This window comes from Micromys minutus, assembly GCF_963924665.1.
Source record: "Micromys minutus genome assembly, chromosome: 5".
Taxonomy (NCBI): Eukaryota; Metazoa; Chordata; class Mammalia; order Rodentia; family Muridae; genus Micromys; species Micromys minutus.
Genome location: NC_137974.1, coordinates 21459712 through 21475378, shown reverse-complemented (window position 1 = coordinate 21475378; position 15667 = coordinate 21459712). Strand labels below are relative to the sequence as shown.

The window sequence follows — 15667 nt, the reverse complement described above, 5'->3', positions numbered from 1 at the left end:
CCCTGTCCCTCTCTTCCTCTTTCTCTCTCCCCCCACTCCCCCTCTCCCTCCCTCTTTCTCTTCCCCCTCTTCCCCTTTCTCCCCCTCTCTCCCTCTTTCTCCCTCTCTCTCTCTTCCTCTCTCTCTCTCTCTCCCCCTACTCCACCTCTCCCTCCCCTTCTCCCTCTTCTCCTCTTTCCCTCTCTCCCCTCCTCTCTCTCTCTCATTTTTGCTACTTTAAGGTAGAATTTCACTTTGTGGCACAGATGGGCTAGCACTAACCATGCTGACCTCAGACTCACAAAGCTTCACCTGCCTCTTTGTCTACAGTGTCAGAATCATAAGCTAGTTCCTCCAACCATGCTTGGCCCTTTCATTTTTCTTGCGCAGAAAATTCTTCCACATAATCACATTTTAACCCATAACAGTACTTTTTTTATGTTAGAAAGCTTTATTTTTCCATATATTTAGTGAGATTTTTCTGAAAAGAAATATTCAGTTAAATAAGCAAAGGACACAACAAATAAAAAAATACAATGTAAGAAAAGTATGAACATCAATTTTTTTTCTATTAAGACCTTCAATTGTTTAAACATCTGTAATCAAGGAGACACAGAGGAAATATTTTTCAATACACATGTCATGTACATTATATTTTTAATCCACCATTTAATAAAAAAAAAAAAACAAACAAAAAAAAACAAAAAAAAAAAAAAAAAAAACACCAGTGTTGCTTTGTTTTTAGAGACAAGGTCTACTGTAGCCCAGGTCAGACTTGAGGTCAGTATGTATTAATTAAGGAAAATCTTAAGCCACTGATCCCTCTCTCTCTTTTCTCTAAATGGTGAGATTACAGAAATGTAATGGACACTACAAAACAAAACAAAACAAACAAACAACATTTTTTTGCTTTGTTTTTGTTTTGCTATTGATTTCTTAACAATTGTTTATGGTATATGCCACAAGTTTCTCAAGGGGTAAAACCAACTTCTACATTTAATGTTTAATTATTGCTACCAACAGTCATCTAAAATGTAGAGAAAACTCTGCAACCATGTATTTTATTTCATTTCTCAGGCTTTTATTTTGTTTCCAGGACCAACTATTGAGCATGTCAGTTTCTGAGCCTTCTGACAGTAACATTACATGATCGAATTCTACGCTTATGTTCTGGAATATCAATTGTTGTCATGACTTCATGGTTTACATTCTTAGGTCACACCTCTCTGGGTCTTGGTTATTCGTTTTCCCTGTGAGGTTGTTTGTGATTTTCCCCTGAAGAAGGTTATTCCATTCCTGGAGGATTTTCGCCTCTTCCTGCAGGGCAACTTCTTCATCTTGTAGAGCCCCATGCTCTTCTCTCAGCGCCTTGTTCTCCTCCCGAAGAGCCTGCTCCTCCTTCCACAAAGCCTTTTCTTCCATCTCTAGAGCAGCTCCCTCCTTGGTCAGGGCCTCTGCCAGCTCCTCAGCCACTCCATCCTTCATCAGGGCTTTCTCTTCCATTCGGAGAGCCCGCTCCTGGTGTTGCAGAGCCTTGGTCTCCTCGCACAATGACTTGATCTCCTCGTGCAGAGCCTTGGCCTCATTCTGGAAGGCTTTCTCTTGTTGCCGGAGAGCTGTGATCTGAGCTTCCATGGCTCGATTCTGTTGCCAAAACGATTTCCCTTCTGTGTTCAAGGCATTGAATTCTTCCCCAGACAGTTTTGGATTGTCTGAAATTAACCTTTTCACCTTCCGGAGTAGCTGGTTCTGCTGCCGTAGGATGTGATTCCTTTCCCTGATGAACTGGTTGTCCATCCGAAAGGTTTTATTTTCTCTTCCCAAGGCTTTGTTTTCCCCCCAGAGAAATTTATTGTCTTTTCTCAGAGCTCTGTTTTCATCTCTCAATGCCTTATTTTCTCTACAGAGTTGTTTTTCCACTTCGTGGGATTTAAGTTTGTATTTCTTTTGATTTCGGGTACATGAGAAACAAGAAAACAACCACAGGGTTTTCCTTTTGTGTTTTTGTTTGGATGCAGAGACATCCATTGGTTTTCGGTACACTACTGATAGTCACAACAGAAAAATGTCCTAAATATGTTCATGTAGTCTTGGCTGTTTGTTAACTTAATGAGCCATTTAGTAGGTATCCACTCAATGCTCAGCCAGGCCCACTGGAAGTCAGTGAAACAGAGATAAAAGTTAGTAGATTTACTATTAGATTGATACCACAAATATTAGAGTTAAAGCTAAACAAATGTAATTTAGAATTTAATTATTTTATTCTGTCTAGGACATTACATTAATCAAATGTTCTGAGCTGATTTGTTGTACGTGTTAATAAGCTTAGCTATTTCTAATAAATATTACTGTTATTATTACATATTAATAATAGTAATTCATTGTCTTTGAACATGGTGCCTGATAATATTGAAGCTTACTACTCATTTAAGATATTTTTAAGTATGAATGACTTCTAGAAAAAAAGGAAAAAGAAGAGAAAAAAAGAGAAGGCATTGAAGATATTTTAAGGCAATATAATCTATTGATTACAGCATTTACTTAGCATTCTAGGAGAACTAAAGATTTCAGTAACCAGCAACACTTACACTGCTGTCTTCTCTAAGTCACCTGTAAGCCCTGTTTCTGTTACTAAAGGCAAAGAGGTAATACTTTAGGTCATCTATAATGATGTCACTTAGGGTTACCATTAGTGACTCATAGGTTACATGTGCAGTCTGGATTTCTAAGGAATGTATATTAGGGAAACAGGAAAGCTTAAATTTTATGTCCTTAATGTGGTTAATGTAAATATATATGTTTACAACTTATTTATAAATTATTAAATTTGAGTTTAAAGTGATACTTGTTATCATTAGTTAAGTATGTTGTTATTGGCGGGCATTTGTTTTATACAATTAAAAAAATAGTAAAGACCTTCGATAGTTGAGAATTTGTTAAAAATCTAAGACTATTGTTGAATTATCTGAATGAGGTAAATTTTTATGTCAAATAGACATGTTGGCATTTTAATTTTCGCTAAAATTTTAAGTTTACAAGATTATTTAGTAGGCTATTTGATGTCATGTAAAACAGTAAATCATTTATACAAAGGATAAGTCCATTCTAATTCATATGAATAAATATGTACATGTATATTTATAAAGCTATAGTAAAATGAATCATAAAATTAGATTAAAATAAAGAAGTAGACACATACACATTTAAACAAAGAGAGACAGGGAGGGAGGGAGAGACAGGAGTAAGAATAAAAACTTTATTCATTTCACTGCTTATGATTAATGGAGAACATATTTAATTTGACGTAATTCCATGTCACTGAAACACTTCTTTCTGTACCTGACTGCACAAACTATTTTGTATATTTCGATCTTTAAAAACATATTAATTTGAGTTTTACAAATATATTATTTGGGATATCTGTCGAAAATTATAAACTTCTGAATTTCTAACTTTTTACAATCTAAGTTCTAAGTTCTAAGTTCGTTTATGTTATGTAATACAACACCTTGACAAAAATGTAACAGGAAGGGAAGGATCCCTGTGAGTGTCCATCACTGAGGGAATGCAGAGCAGGAAATCAATCAAGCAGGAACTTGGAGCAGAAACCATGAAGGAAGCTGCTTGCTTTCTTGCTGTTATGTTCAGGTTTATATTTATTACAAGAAATTGTTTTACTCAGAGTGGGCTGCATCCCCCTGTATCAGTTAACAATCAAGACAGTCTGCCTCATACATGCTCACATGACAGTCTGTCTATGAGCAATTCCTCTGTTGTCAGACTCCTCTCTGGTGATTCTGAGCCTCTTGAACTTCCTCTGTCATCATTAGAGTATCTATCTGTGATGTCCATCTTCAGGGCATGTTTAGGTGAAACATCATGAGTGTAGTGCCTGATATTTCTAAAATAAATAATGTTTCAACAAATACAATTTAAAATGAAGGATCCGGTGGTGTTTAATGTATCATAAAATCCAGCTTCCCCAATAGTAAATCTGTTCAGAAAGTTATGAGAAAGAAGGTTTAAAAAGATCATATGAGACTAATGTCTTTCTTTCCCCCTTCCCTTCTTTCTTTATTTTTCTTTTTTCTTCCTTCCTTCCTTCCTTCCTTCCTTCTTTCCTTCCTTCCTTCTTTCCTTTCTTCCCCTTTCCTCCTTCCTTTTCTCCTTCCTCCCTCCCTTCTACCCTCCTGTCCTTCCTTTCTTCGTTTCTTTCTCCTTTCCTAAGTTTAAATCTTTATTTAATCTATATTCCTTTGAAAATGCTGAGCCTATGAAGTAAGCAGTTAAAGTGTGACTGCTAAGGGCACCTGTGCCAGCTCCAGGTACAAGTGTGAGCTTGCTGAGTTGGAAGTAATCTACCCTTTGCAGAAGGCAGCCTACTGTCTCCATTCCTTTGCTTGCTAAGCCCCCACCAGTCAGTTCTTGCTTGTCAGATCACAGCTGGGTTCTGCCTGTAGCTGAGACACAAAGTCTGTTCTGTGAAGCACTGTAGTGCCTCAAAGGGCTTCCTATAAGCATTTTCTGAGGTCCATATGACTCCCGAGTGGACAATCTGTACTAGACAGTCTAAGCATCTTTGTTTAACTTTCTGCAGTGCCACAGTGTTCACTTAAGAAATCTCTTCTTTGCCTCATGACACTGTCAACTTTAAAAATATCTCAGTAGACCACAACCGCAGACTAAAATACAAGATACAGCTCTAAGCTTTCTCTCTACAGGTATAGCTTCAGCTGTTCCTACAAATTATTTTTGCCATATGAATTAGATCATCTAGTCAATTAGTCAGCTTAATCAATTTCTGAATATTAAAGGGATAAAATTGGAAATGCCCAAATGACAGTCAATAACTTGCATAACAAGTAGTTAAACGTTAACAATTTATAATTATTAAATTATAAATTAATAAATTAATATTGCTTCCATAGTTGAAATAGATCACTCCACCTTCCCCAAGTAGAAGACATAAACCTCTGTCAAGGGCAGAAGGTGGACAGAGGACTATCATAAACGAGTTGTTAAGAAACCCTTTCTTTAGAGCCCTGTTCTTGGGAGAAATGACATATGCAATGGCCTTCAGCCACAGGAGTTCTAAAAAAGTCCCTGTTAAGATTACTAAGGGAGACAGAAGAAGCTTAGTGGTAGATCAAGAAACAATTGGCATTGTTTTAAGATCTTCCACAAGCCAGGCAATCACAGCCTTTCATTGTCCTGCCTGTTTGAAAAAGTTGATACTCACTTAGGTTGTGGGGAGAAGGAAAGATATGTTCCAAAGAAATAATCACTTTCTACCCCCAGGTTCCATAATTGTCTTTCAAACACCAAAAATTAAACTCTTAACTCCCCATATCAGCCACTTAATTTTTACCTATATTCAAAGGACATTTTCTAAAGTTAATGAAAGCAAAATATAATCACCGCAATGGTTTAAGTGATGGTCTAATTACTTTATAGAAAATTACCTTTTTTTTTTCCCTTAAAACAGTGTGAAGCTGCCAAACCCACTGGTGTAGTGAGGAGCCTCACGCTATTTGGCTTCTGGGCTCCATCTGTGTCTGCCTGCATCAGCTTTCATCCTCCTCAAACTCCTCTCCAAAGGAGCAGGAGAATCTGCAATTCATGTCAGGGCACCCAGCCAGTTTAGAAGCTGCCAACAACATCAGGTTTTGTGAAAAGAATTAAGTTACTTAAGCATTCTCTGTAGCTTAGTGCTGGTGCTGCTGGATGCAAGCTTCTGCAGCCTGAGCCTGGATTTCCACCCTGCTGAGAAAAGATAATTTAGAACTGACAGTGTGAGGTTCTGATGTGATTTGGACATTTGACAGTGACCTAACCTTTTCAAGTGTTCTTCTCACGGTCTGTTTTGGTTGATAGTAAAATTTTAACTCTTTTTTTTTTTTTTGGCTGTTTTTTAGAATGGCTGTGACAGGCACAAATATGGCACTTACGGTGCCAGTGGGTCCTGCCCTTCCCCACAATACATCTTTACAAAACATTCCCTTACTAGAGAGTTTTGGTGTTGATTTTGCTTACAACTTAACTTTCACTTTACATCCTGCTCACCATCTCCCTCCTGGTCACCCCCTCCCACATTCCTTCCCCATCCCTCTCTCCTCGTTTGAGCAGGTACCCCACTTCACATCCACGCACACTGGCACTGCAAGTCTTTGCCAGACTAGGTGCTTCCTCTCCCACTGAGGCCAGACATGACAGCCCAGCTAGGAGAGCATATCCTAGGCACAGGCAACAGCTTTTGGGGTATCCCCAACTCCAGTTGTTCAGGAACCACATGAAGACCAAGCTGCAAATCTGCAACATATATGTGGAGAAGCCTAGTTCCATCCCTGTGTATGTTCTTTGGTTGGTGATTCAGTCTCTTAGAGCCCCAAGGGTCCAGGTTATTAGACTTTGTTGGTATTGGGGAGTTTCTATTCTCTTCTGGGCAGCGATCCTTCCTCGTATTCTTCACTAAGAGTCCACAGGCTCCATCCACTGGCTGTCCGTGTCTGTATTTGTCTGAGCCAGCTGCTGAGTAGAGCCTCTTAGCAAATAGCCTAACAGAGAAGAGTTTTTAATTGGTCAATTTCTCATGTCTAATTCATTACTGAGGGTCACTACCAGAGTTCACCTATCAGAATTCCTTGACTGGCTACATTGACCAACAGCTCCAACTCATCCAAACATGGACTTCCTCCCTTTTCTCCTTAAAAAATGACTCCTACGGATAAACCTGCTTCTGTTTCTGCCCTTTTCAAATTCAGCCATTCTGTCTCTAAGTTGTTTAAGAAAGGATCTTTTTGTGTTGGAAATTGGTACTGGGGTTGTGGTCTGTGCCTAATCTGTGGTCCAGACTGGAGCACGCTACAGCACAAGCCTCTCTTCAACTGTCACACAATAAAATGGGCACAAATTATATGTATATGAGTTTTGTCAATCTGAAATCATTCTCAATAACCTCTATTACCAGGACAACAAAAATGAGGATCTGTGACCTACCCATGTGTTTGAGCTATTTTCTTTCCCTGCCGTGAAATTGATTTTAGATCAGCTTGTGCTTTCAAAAAGTTTTAAAATTTAAGAATGCAAACAAAAAAAAATCACTCCCCAAATGTTTATCTGGAAGCATAAGTGGGTTAATATATTTGACATGATATATAGGAAAATTGTTTCAAGCACTATGTAAGACCCTGTGACAGTTAGCTTCAGCTGCCTATTGGACAAAACACATAGCAACTTGTGAAGAGGCATATCAACTGAATAATCTGGACCAGTTATTTCTGTGAGGCATTCTTATTTGTCAGAGAACACAGCCCACTCTGCAGGTGAGCATGGAGCAAGCCAGTGAGTAGCAGTCATCTGAGACATCTGCCTTTCATTCCTGCCTTGGCTTTACTTGACAGGTGTGAATCCTGTAAGCCCTTTCCTTCCTTAAGTTGGTTGTGATCAGCCTTTCATTATACCAAGTAGGAAGGGAATGAGGACAGCCTCATTTCAACTCTCATTTTGAAGATAGAATTATCAACAGTAAGAGATATATTTTAAATATTTATGATAATTCTGTATTTTAGAAATTTTGATAAACCATGTGAGCCAAAGGTTATGCCATAAAACTAACTAAATTTTACAAATTGAAATTAAAATTCTATTGGCAAACTAATAGAATTTTTTTGGAAACCATTCAAGTCTCTTGGCTACTAGAGTATGACTAGGATTTTGACTCTGGTGCAATGAGGGGCAACTGGTGGGCTGTGAAGGATACTCTGATTCTCAGCCAGATAAGTGAAGCCCAAGGGGACCCTAAGGGATGGTTGGAAGCTTCCTAGTCTCCCATAAAATCAGGTCCCTTCTCAAAGCTGTAAGTACCCCACAGCTCCCTTATAAAGTGGCATAAGTCATGTCCCAAGTCCCTCCTCCACAGGTGAGGACATGACCACATGTCACATAGGCTCAGGACTGAAGCAGGACCACACCCCCAAATTTGTAGGTGAGGTATCCCCAAGCCCTCAGGCCAAGCAAACAGGAAGCACCTGCTGTTAGATTTTGAATCATCTCAAAACTGTATATATGGGGCCTCTCCGAAATTAAAGTTGTGCAGGAATTATTCCATCATCTGAGAGCATTTTGTTATAAGGGGCTATAACAGGGCCGCTTGGGAAGAGATCTGCTCTTCCTAAATTCGCTGCCCCTTGAAGCTCTACTGCACCCCTAGCTGCCTAGCCAGTTTCTGATAACTTTGCCTGCCCAGCATCCCAAGGTACCCACAGTAATAGAGATGGGGCAGCACCAGCACAGGAAGCTGTGGAACCAGTTTTCCCTTTGCTGCCTGAGACCTTCCCCCTCTCCTAAATGCATGCCCCTAGCTGAAGCCATTCCCACTCCTGGACCAGAGATCCCCCAGCAGGGCCTGCCCCGGCCCAAAGCCCCACAGTGTGACTCTGCTGTAGGCTCTGATCTCTCCAGTTGGTTGGTTGCATTGGAAGGTTTAAGTTCCAGGAGACAAGAGCTCAGTTTATATAGGGTGCCTAGAATAGAGCATTTTTCACTTGGCTACTATTACCAGTTAGTATGTCCTAAGAAGTATTCCTTCCATGTGTGTTTAATCATAAACATACACTTTAAATATATTACAGAGAAATGTATACTAATAAAAAGCAGAAAAACAGGATAAAATCACCAATAACACTAAAATTTAAAAAGTAGAAGTATGATTATATTTTAGTTTTAACTTAGAGGAATTAATTGATACCATGAATTTTGAGTGAACTCTTTTTGCTAGCTGTTTCATTCAGGGTCTCCCCCAAGTCTTCAGTTATTTTCAAAGGATATGTGTGAATAACAATACGTTTTCCTTTTCCTTTATACACAGAATATCAATTTTTGTTTAAAATCTGAAATATCATACCAAGCATTCATCCATCATTCTTTGGAAAAATTATGTAACAAAAATCTTAAAGTATTTCTTCCTACTATAACTATCAAATATATATATATATATATATATATATAGAGAGAGAGAGAGAGAGAGAGAGAGAGAGAGAGAGACAGAGAGAGAGAGACAGAGAGAGACAGAGACAGAGACAGAGACAGAGACAGAGACAGAGTGTATGTGTTAATAACAAATAAGCCCTCTGGTCCAGAGGATTAGAGATTCTGAGATGGCAGAATGTATTTATTTTTAAGATTCAATCAGACACACATTTTTTATAGAAAGTATTTTGAACATTACTAAATAGCATTTCTACTTTTTTCTTTATCCTGTTCATTCCCAGGGTGGAAAGCCAGGAAGAACTCTTCGTAGTACTAATCAGGTCCCTTGTTCCATTAATATTTATTAACATCCAGTCATATCAATTGTTCAGCACCGTCATACATTTAAAGACTCAAGTTTTCATGTGTAAGTTTCAGTGAGGCTAGAATACAGGTTATTGTTATTCTACAGGTCAATTGTTTAGGGAAATTTAAGTAATAAAGAAAATTAATTATAGCTAGGGGTTCTCAGCCATTCACCCTTGGTAAGACTGAAGAAAAACTAAAAACAATGGCTATTGTTTGTTTCTTTTAAAACTATGAATATGAGCCCTGCCCCTCTGTGTCTATGAGTGTGACTCTCTTCACTGTTCCGATGTGTGTGTGTGTCTCTCTTTTCTGCATATGTGTGTATGTCTTCTCTCTGTGTGTGTCTCTCTGTGTGTATGTGTTTCTGTGTGTGTCTCTCTTCTCTCTGGCTATCCGTATGCTCACTCTACTCATGCGTTTGTTTGTTTTACTTATCCTGTTTCTTTTTTTTTTTTTTTTTTTCCTAAAGAGGGACTGAAAGACAGAGACGAGGTATTGGATGGGATGGATGGATGGATGGATGGATGGATGGATGGATGGATGGATGGATGGAAGGATGGATGTGGAGGTGGAAAAGGTCTTGGAAGAGATAAAAGATTGTGTAACTGTGATCAGAATGCATTGTAGTGGTTTTCACTAAAATGTGGGTAGAATTCACTAGACAGAAACTGTTTAATTAGTGAAACTAACAAATTTCCTTTATTAACATATATGTATGTATATGTGCTTAAGCAAGGCTTGCTATGTAGCTCTGGATAGCCTGCAACTCAAAAAGGACAGACTGTTCTTTAACTATTTGTGACCTTCCTTTCTCTGACTTGGGAGTGCTAAGCTTACTGATGTACAATGCCACATGAGACTCAAAACTTGCCGATTTATGTTGGAATATATGGGATAGGGAAAGATTACACAAGAGTCTAGCATATTTGTGAAATACATCAATATGAAGAGAGAAAGAACAGAAAAGTTAATGTAAGTGAATGAAAAATTGCTTAAAATTTGTAGCGAAAATAAAATTGCCTTTAATACAGCATCTTCATAGCGAAAGGATTAAAGAGGCAAGTGATTCAGCATTTTTCTTTCAGGCAATGGGCTCTGGTATAAATGCACTGAGCAAACTCCCTAAGGTCATACAGCCAGTCAGACACAGAACTGCCAAGCATCTCAGTTCTCCCACGTACAGCATGCATCACTTCTTGGAATGTCATAGCAAACTTTGTTTTAGGTGATATTTTACTTCCCTTTCATTGGTGAAAGATCTGCTCACACTTTTCAACTTGTTTTGTCAGTTCCTTTGTTTCTACCTAAGTCAAAAAAAAAAAAAAAAAAAAAAAAAAAAAAAAAAGAAAGAAAGAAAGAAAGAAAGAAGAAAGAAAGAAAGACCTTGTAACACTTTCCTTAGACAACCTACAGAGTCTTTTCTAAACTTACAATTCAGGGACTCAAATTGCATATTTGTGATAAAAAGTGCTTGTTCATAGCTTTGTGATTCTCAAGAAAATCACAACCTGTGCCTGACAGATAAAACATTTCTATAAGAAAAGCAGAGAAGTAACAGAGGCAGCAGTGTTGAGCAGATGTACCAGTACTTGAGAGAGCCAGCTACCACAGCTGGCTGGGGAGAATCTTTCCATTTCAAAGCACAGAAACACATAAAAACTTTTTATATGAACCAAATGTGAGGCCTCCTATAAGGTAGGAATGTGAACAGAAGTCCCAGACTCAGGTGTGCATGTTCACACACACACACTCACACACACACACACACACACACACACACACACACACACACACCTTACAGTGAACCTTCAGTAATTTCAGAGGCTTTAGACTATTGTCTGCCCAGACTAATTGAGGTGCTATTTGTTTCTGTTTGCCCCCTTTATAGCATTGACTATGCATCTCTGTGTCTGACCTAGCAACCTTGACTATCTGGCACAACCTTCATGTCAGTGTCTACCATGTAAAAGGTTAATATTGCTGTAGATACATCTGTAGCAGGGATTCTTTGTTATTTCTATAAAATTCTGATCTTTAAAATTACAGTTTTCTTTGCCCTCTAACTGTAAAGTTCTAGGAAAATAGAACATGAACTGGGAATAACTCAATCTTTCTGCCCAGATCATGGCCACTCACACTTGGTTCCAAAATAACTATCTGCTAGTCCATGTTTAGATGAAAGTCATTCCCTTACTTCAATAGGAACAGCTAGTTGGCACTGAGATAAAAGCAGGAGGAACCCAGAGTGTAATACTCTTAGCTAAGAGGTCTCTGAAAGGGGAATGAAATGGCAGGTAGAGTAGAAGAAGTGGTATTGACCTGCAGTATGATAGCACAGGAACACTGCCTGTGGGCTATGGCAAGAAAGGGACACAGTTTGTTAGGGGTTGAGTAAATAGGTACCATTTAAATACGATGTGACATAATGAATATTTGCAGGAAGCAGTGTGAGGAAAATTAAAGAAGGCAGAAAAAACAGGAAGCACTTCAGTAATCAAGACTAAGTGAAATTCTAAAGGGACCTGTTCTGGCCTCTGGACCAGGACAGCTTATGGAAAGCAGGGTATCCTAATCGGGAAGGAAGAGCAGACTAGGCAGATCTCCAGACTCCTTTTAATTTTTTTACATAGTTGTTTAGACTACTGTCCTGTTTTAATAATGCAGTCCTGTCTGAAGAGCAACAGCTGTCATACTTTCAGCCTCTCACATTTCTTGTAACTATCATATGCATTGTCCGCATGTCTCTGTATCTTCTGACAGTGATCCACAGGTTCCCATGTTTGTATTTATGACAGTCACCTGCATGAGTGTAGGTTAATATAACAAAAGGAAATCACAGCCTTCCTACCAAAGACAGACGGTCTTACACTGAGAAGTTATGGGAAAAAAAGTAGAAGTGTAAAGACTTCAACCGCAGTTCAGATCTTGCTATTTCTCCCAAGTAGTATTTTTTTCTTAACCCTGCTGCAAGAGCACTTTGCAAATTAGTCAGCAGAATATAACTTTATTTACAATGTTTGTGTTCTTAATTTCTCTCAGTGGAATATAAATTCCTGGAAACTGATCTATATCATCAATAATATTTAAAAAGAGGCTCAAATCCAAAAGTGTATGTGACCTTGTGGTTTGATAAAGAAATTACTAGCAAAGAGGTTTAGTTTTCATTCCTCAGTTAAATCAATTGCGATACTTCGTAGCCACCAAATTGTTTTCTGAGAATAGAGTCAAGAGAGTTCTTTGACATTGAAAAGGGATTTCTTGCAAGGATTGTTTAAGTCTGCTTCCTAGTATTTGCTAGCACAAGAAATACATTAGATCATTATATAGAATGTACTAAAAATAAATATCAGCTGAGAAACATATTGAGAAATATCCTTTAGCTTATAGGAGTGATCACTTGCTTCTTAACCTCTTGACCAATATTTCCATCAATTTTATTATTTTATATTCTCTCTCTCCTCCTCCTCTCCTCTGCACCTCTCTCCTGTTCCCTCTCCCCTCCTTTTCCCTCCCCTTCCCTCCCCCTCCATCCCTCTCTCCTCTTCTCCTTCCCCCATCTTCTCCTTCCCCCTCCCTCTCCTTCACTTTCCCTCTCCCTCCTTCTTCCCCTCCCTTCTCCCCACCTCCTGAGTTAATTTACTTCAAAGGAGTATGATCTGATTACCTAGATAAGACACCACTAGTGATTACCTGAAGTCCTTCACTTAAACTCTGGCCTTAGATTGTTCAATCAGTATTGTACTGTGTTTATAACAATGGTTCCTTGTACACTGCAGCAATTATGTTACAATCTTTCAATTCTTGTTCTTATAGTCCAAGGTTCAGGACTTTTGCCAAATGAGTTTCTATGAACCATGTCATGCTTTAAGTATTTCTAGAAAAAATATTGAAGTATTAATGGGGAAATTTAAATGCATTAAAACATCCATGTGAAGGATTCTGTGAGGAACCACTGAGATTAAGCATTGTTCAACAATGATGAACTTGCAAAAGCATAGGGGAAGAGTAGGGAAAGGAAATCACAACATTCAGCCACATTGGCAAATGTATCCATGGGTTTGTGATGTTTGGTAATAATTTCTAAAATAGACTAAGCCAAAATTCCTTTATGTAATTTAAGAAGAATGATTTATTAATTCTAGTACATCAAATTTTGATGGTTTACTATTTTTTCAGTTTCCTGGGCATATTTTAGAAAATAAATTGGAAGAAAACTTTGGATTCATAAACTCTCCTAGATAAAATAGGGATAAATTAGATACAAATTGTCACCAGACAGTTATAACAAAATTTCTTATGAGATATAAGAATGTAACACAGCTCAATACAGTGTTTGGGTGCTGACAAGTCATCAAGAAACAAAGTTCCATAGCTAGTTGGCTTCTCAGCATTGAGTCTGAATAGAACTCTGGGATTAACTGCAAACATGTATCCATTTTAATTAGTATATGGATAAACTAGAGTAAGCCAGACATAAAGGCATGGAGCCGGTGCACACATAAAATACAGTAAAGTGAATGTGTGCACTTACATCGAAAAGTAAGACCACGAACTTAAAGAGAAATTACACAGAAAAGAGACTCTTGAGGAAGGTTATGAGCAACCAAAGTGCAAACTGTGTAATTGGGAAAGTGTAAGTTATTAATAATTTTATGGAACAGTTGTTAATATACAAATGCAGATTAAAATAAATAAAAACTAAAGGAGTTTAAAGAAAGAGCATACTGAAATACATTGAAGATCTTAGAAATAGAAGAAATTTGATGGTAAATACATATATGTTAGGGACTATAATATTATGTATATAAGCATGCTTTAACATATATATATATATGAAGTGATTTCTTTCCCTCTCCCCTTTGAAACATAGTAAATGTATAAGTTACTTTAGTTTGTCTCTTTCTTTATGTTGAACATCTAGGAGTTGAGTATTTAATTTATGATTCTTGACTTTTGTGAGACATCTCCTGTACTAATTGAAACTTAAAGAGTAGTCTTTTTCTGAATTCATTCAGTGAAACCATAAAAGACCGAAAATTTGCAACTTTTGTAGAGAAAACAAGAGAATAAATGGTCCTATTTGTTTGAAGGCTTCTTAATTCATTTGAAGGTACACTTTAAGGGGATTTTTTTTTTCAAAATATAAAACAATCTTTCATTCCAATAGATTCCTTTAGGCCTTTTTTTTTTTTTTTTTTTTTTTTTTTTGGTTTTTTCTATGTCATGTTGTAGCAACCTACAGAAAAGCCTAAAAAATATAATCAGTAACACCAGTTATCCTTCGTGGCTGATGCAACCAACAAGAGTAGAAGTGGGAAAGGCTTCTGTCTGGAAGTTCTGAGGGCTAATATGAGCTGTCTGAGAGGAGCTACATCCACTCCTATAGTGAGAATAAGAGGTTAGGGACTGACTTTATGGATCAACAATCACAACTGCAATATGAAGTGTCTCATGCCTATGAAACTTATCTTTAAAGTCAGGAGTTCTTAAAACAAGGAGATGCTATTGTTCAGACATCTCTACAATTCTGCAAAGAAGATATAAATTAATCCTGAAAAGAGCACAAATTCTGTGCCATCTCTTTTGCTACAGAAACTTATTATTGTCATCATTATCACCATTATTCCTGCGATATTTTTCCAAATAATTCAGATGGAAAAAAATCACACCTACTCTAAAAATCTTACTGTCATGTGCCCCACTTCCCACCGGCAGGAATAGACATGCAACAACAGGATTCTTCTGCGAACAACCTTTATTGTACAATACTCTGAGCAGGAAGAAAAATGCACTGCTTATATATGCCCAGGTGACTCGTGTCGCTACCTGATTGGTGCGCCCTCCAGTAACTCATTAGAATGCAGGAGAGCAGGCTGTGACGTCTGTGGCACATGCGCACTATGTCTCTTGGGCTGGGCAACAGCTCTGTTTGCTGAGTCATTGGCGGGAAGCTGGAGCCATCTTTGGGTGCAGCACAAATGGCTCTCAACATCTTACAATTTTATTTCTTTAATTAGTGGAGGTAAAGATAAGTATGTCCAACACATTGAAATTTAAATTGCATGTTATTCACACTATCAAAGAAATTATGGTTTTATCAACTGTTATATACTGAATGATAAAGATTGTTTTATGTTCATATGCTTGAAAGCAATATAGTAATTTAAATTATCAGATTAAATAATGTTTAAAAAGTATAAGACAAAATAATTTTAAGTACTAATATATTTTGTCTTTGGAAGACTTCTTTATAAATAAAAAATAAATGAAAACAGAATAGTCTCCTTAATAAAAAATATGAAATGGATAAATAATATATGGCAATAGTTATTTGAAAGAGCCTTGAAGTTAG

The 15667-nt window shown here is 37.6% G+C and overlaps 1 protein-coding gene across 1 annotated transcript; it reads right to left on the bottom strand.

The window, feature by feature from the left end:
* Window positions 1-1182: 1182 nt before the first annotated feature.
* LOC308420897 (uncharacterized protein) lies at window positions 1183-2007 on the bottom strand (the record flags this gene model as incomplete). The annotated part of the gene is made up of 1 exon (XM_080917159.1): window positions 1183-2007. The coding sequence occupies one exon, from the start codon at window positions 2005-2007 to the stop codon at window positions 1183-1185; it is 825 nt and encodes a 274-aa protein (XP_080773285.1).
* Window positions 2008-15667: the final 13660 nt, after the last annotated feature.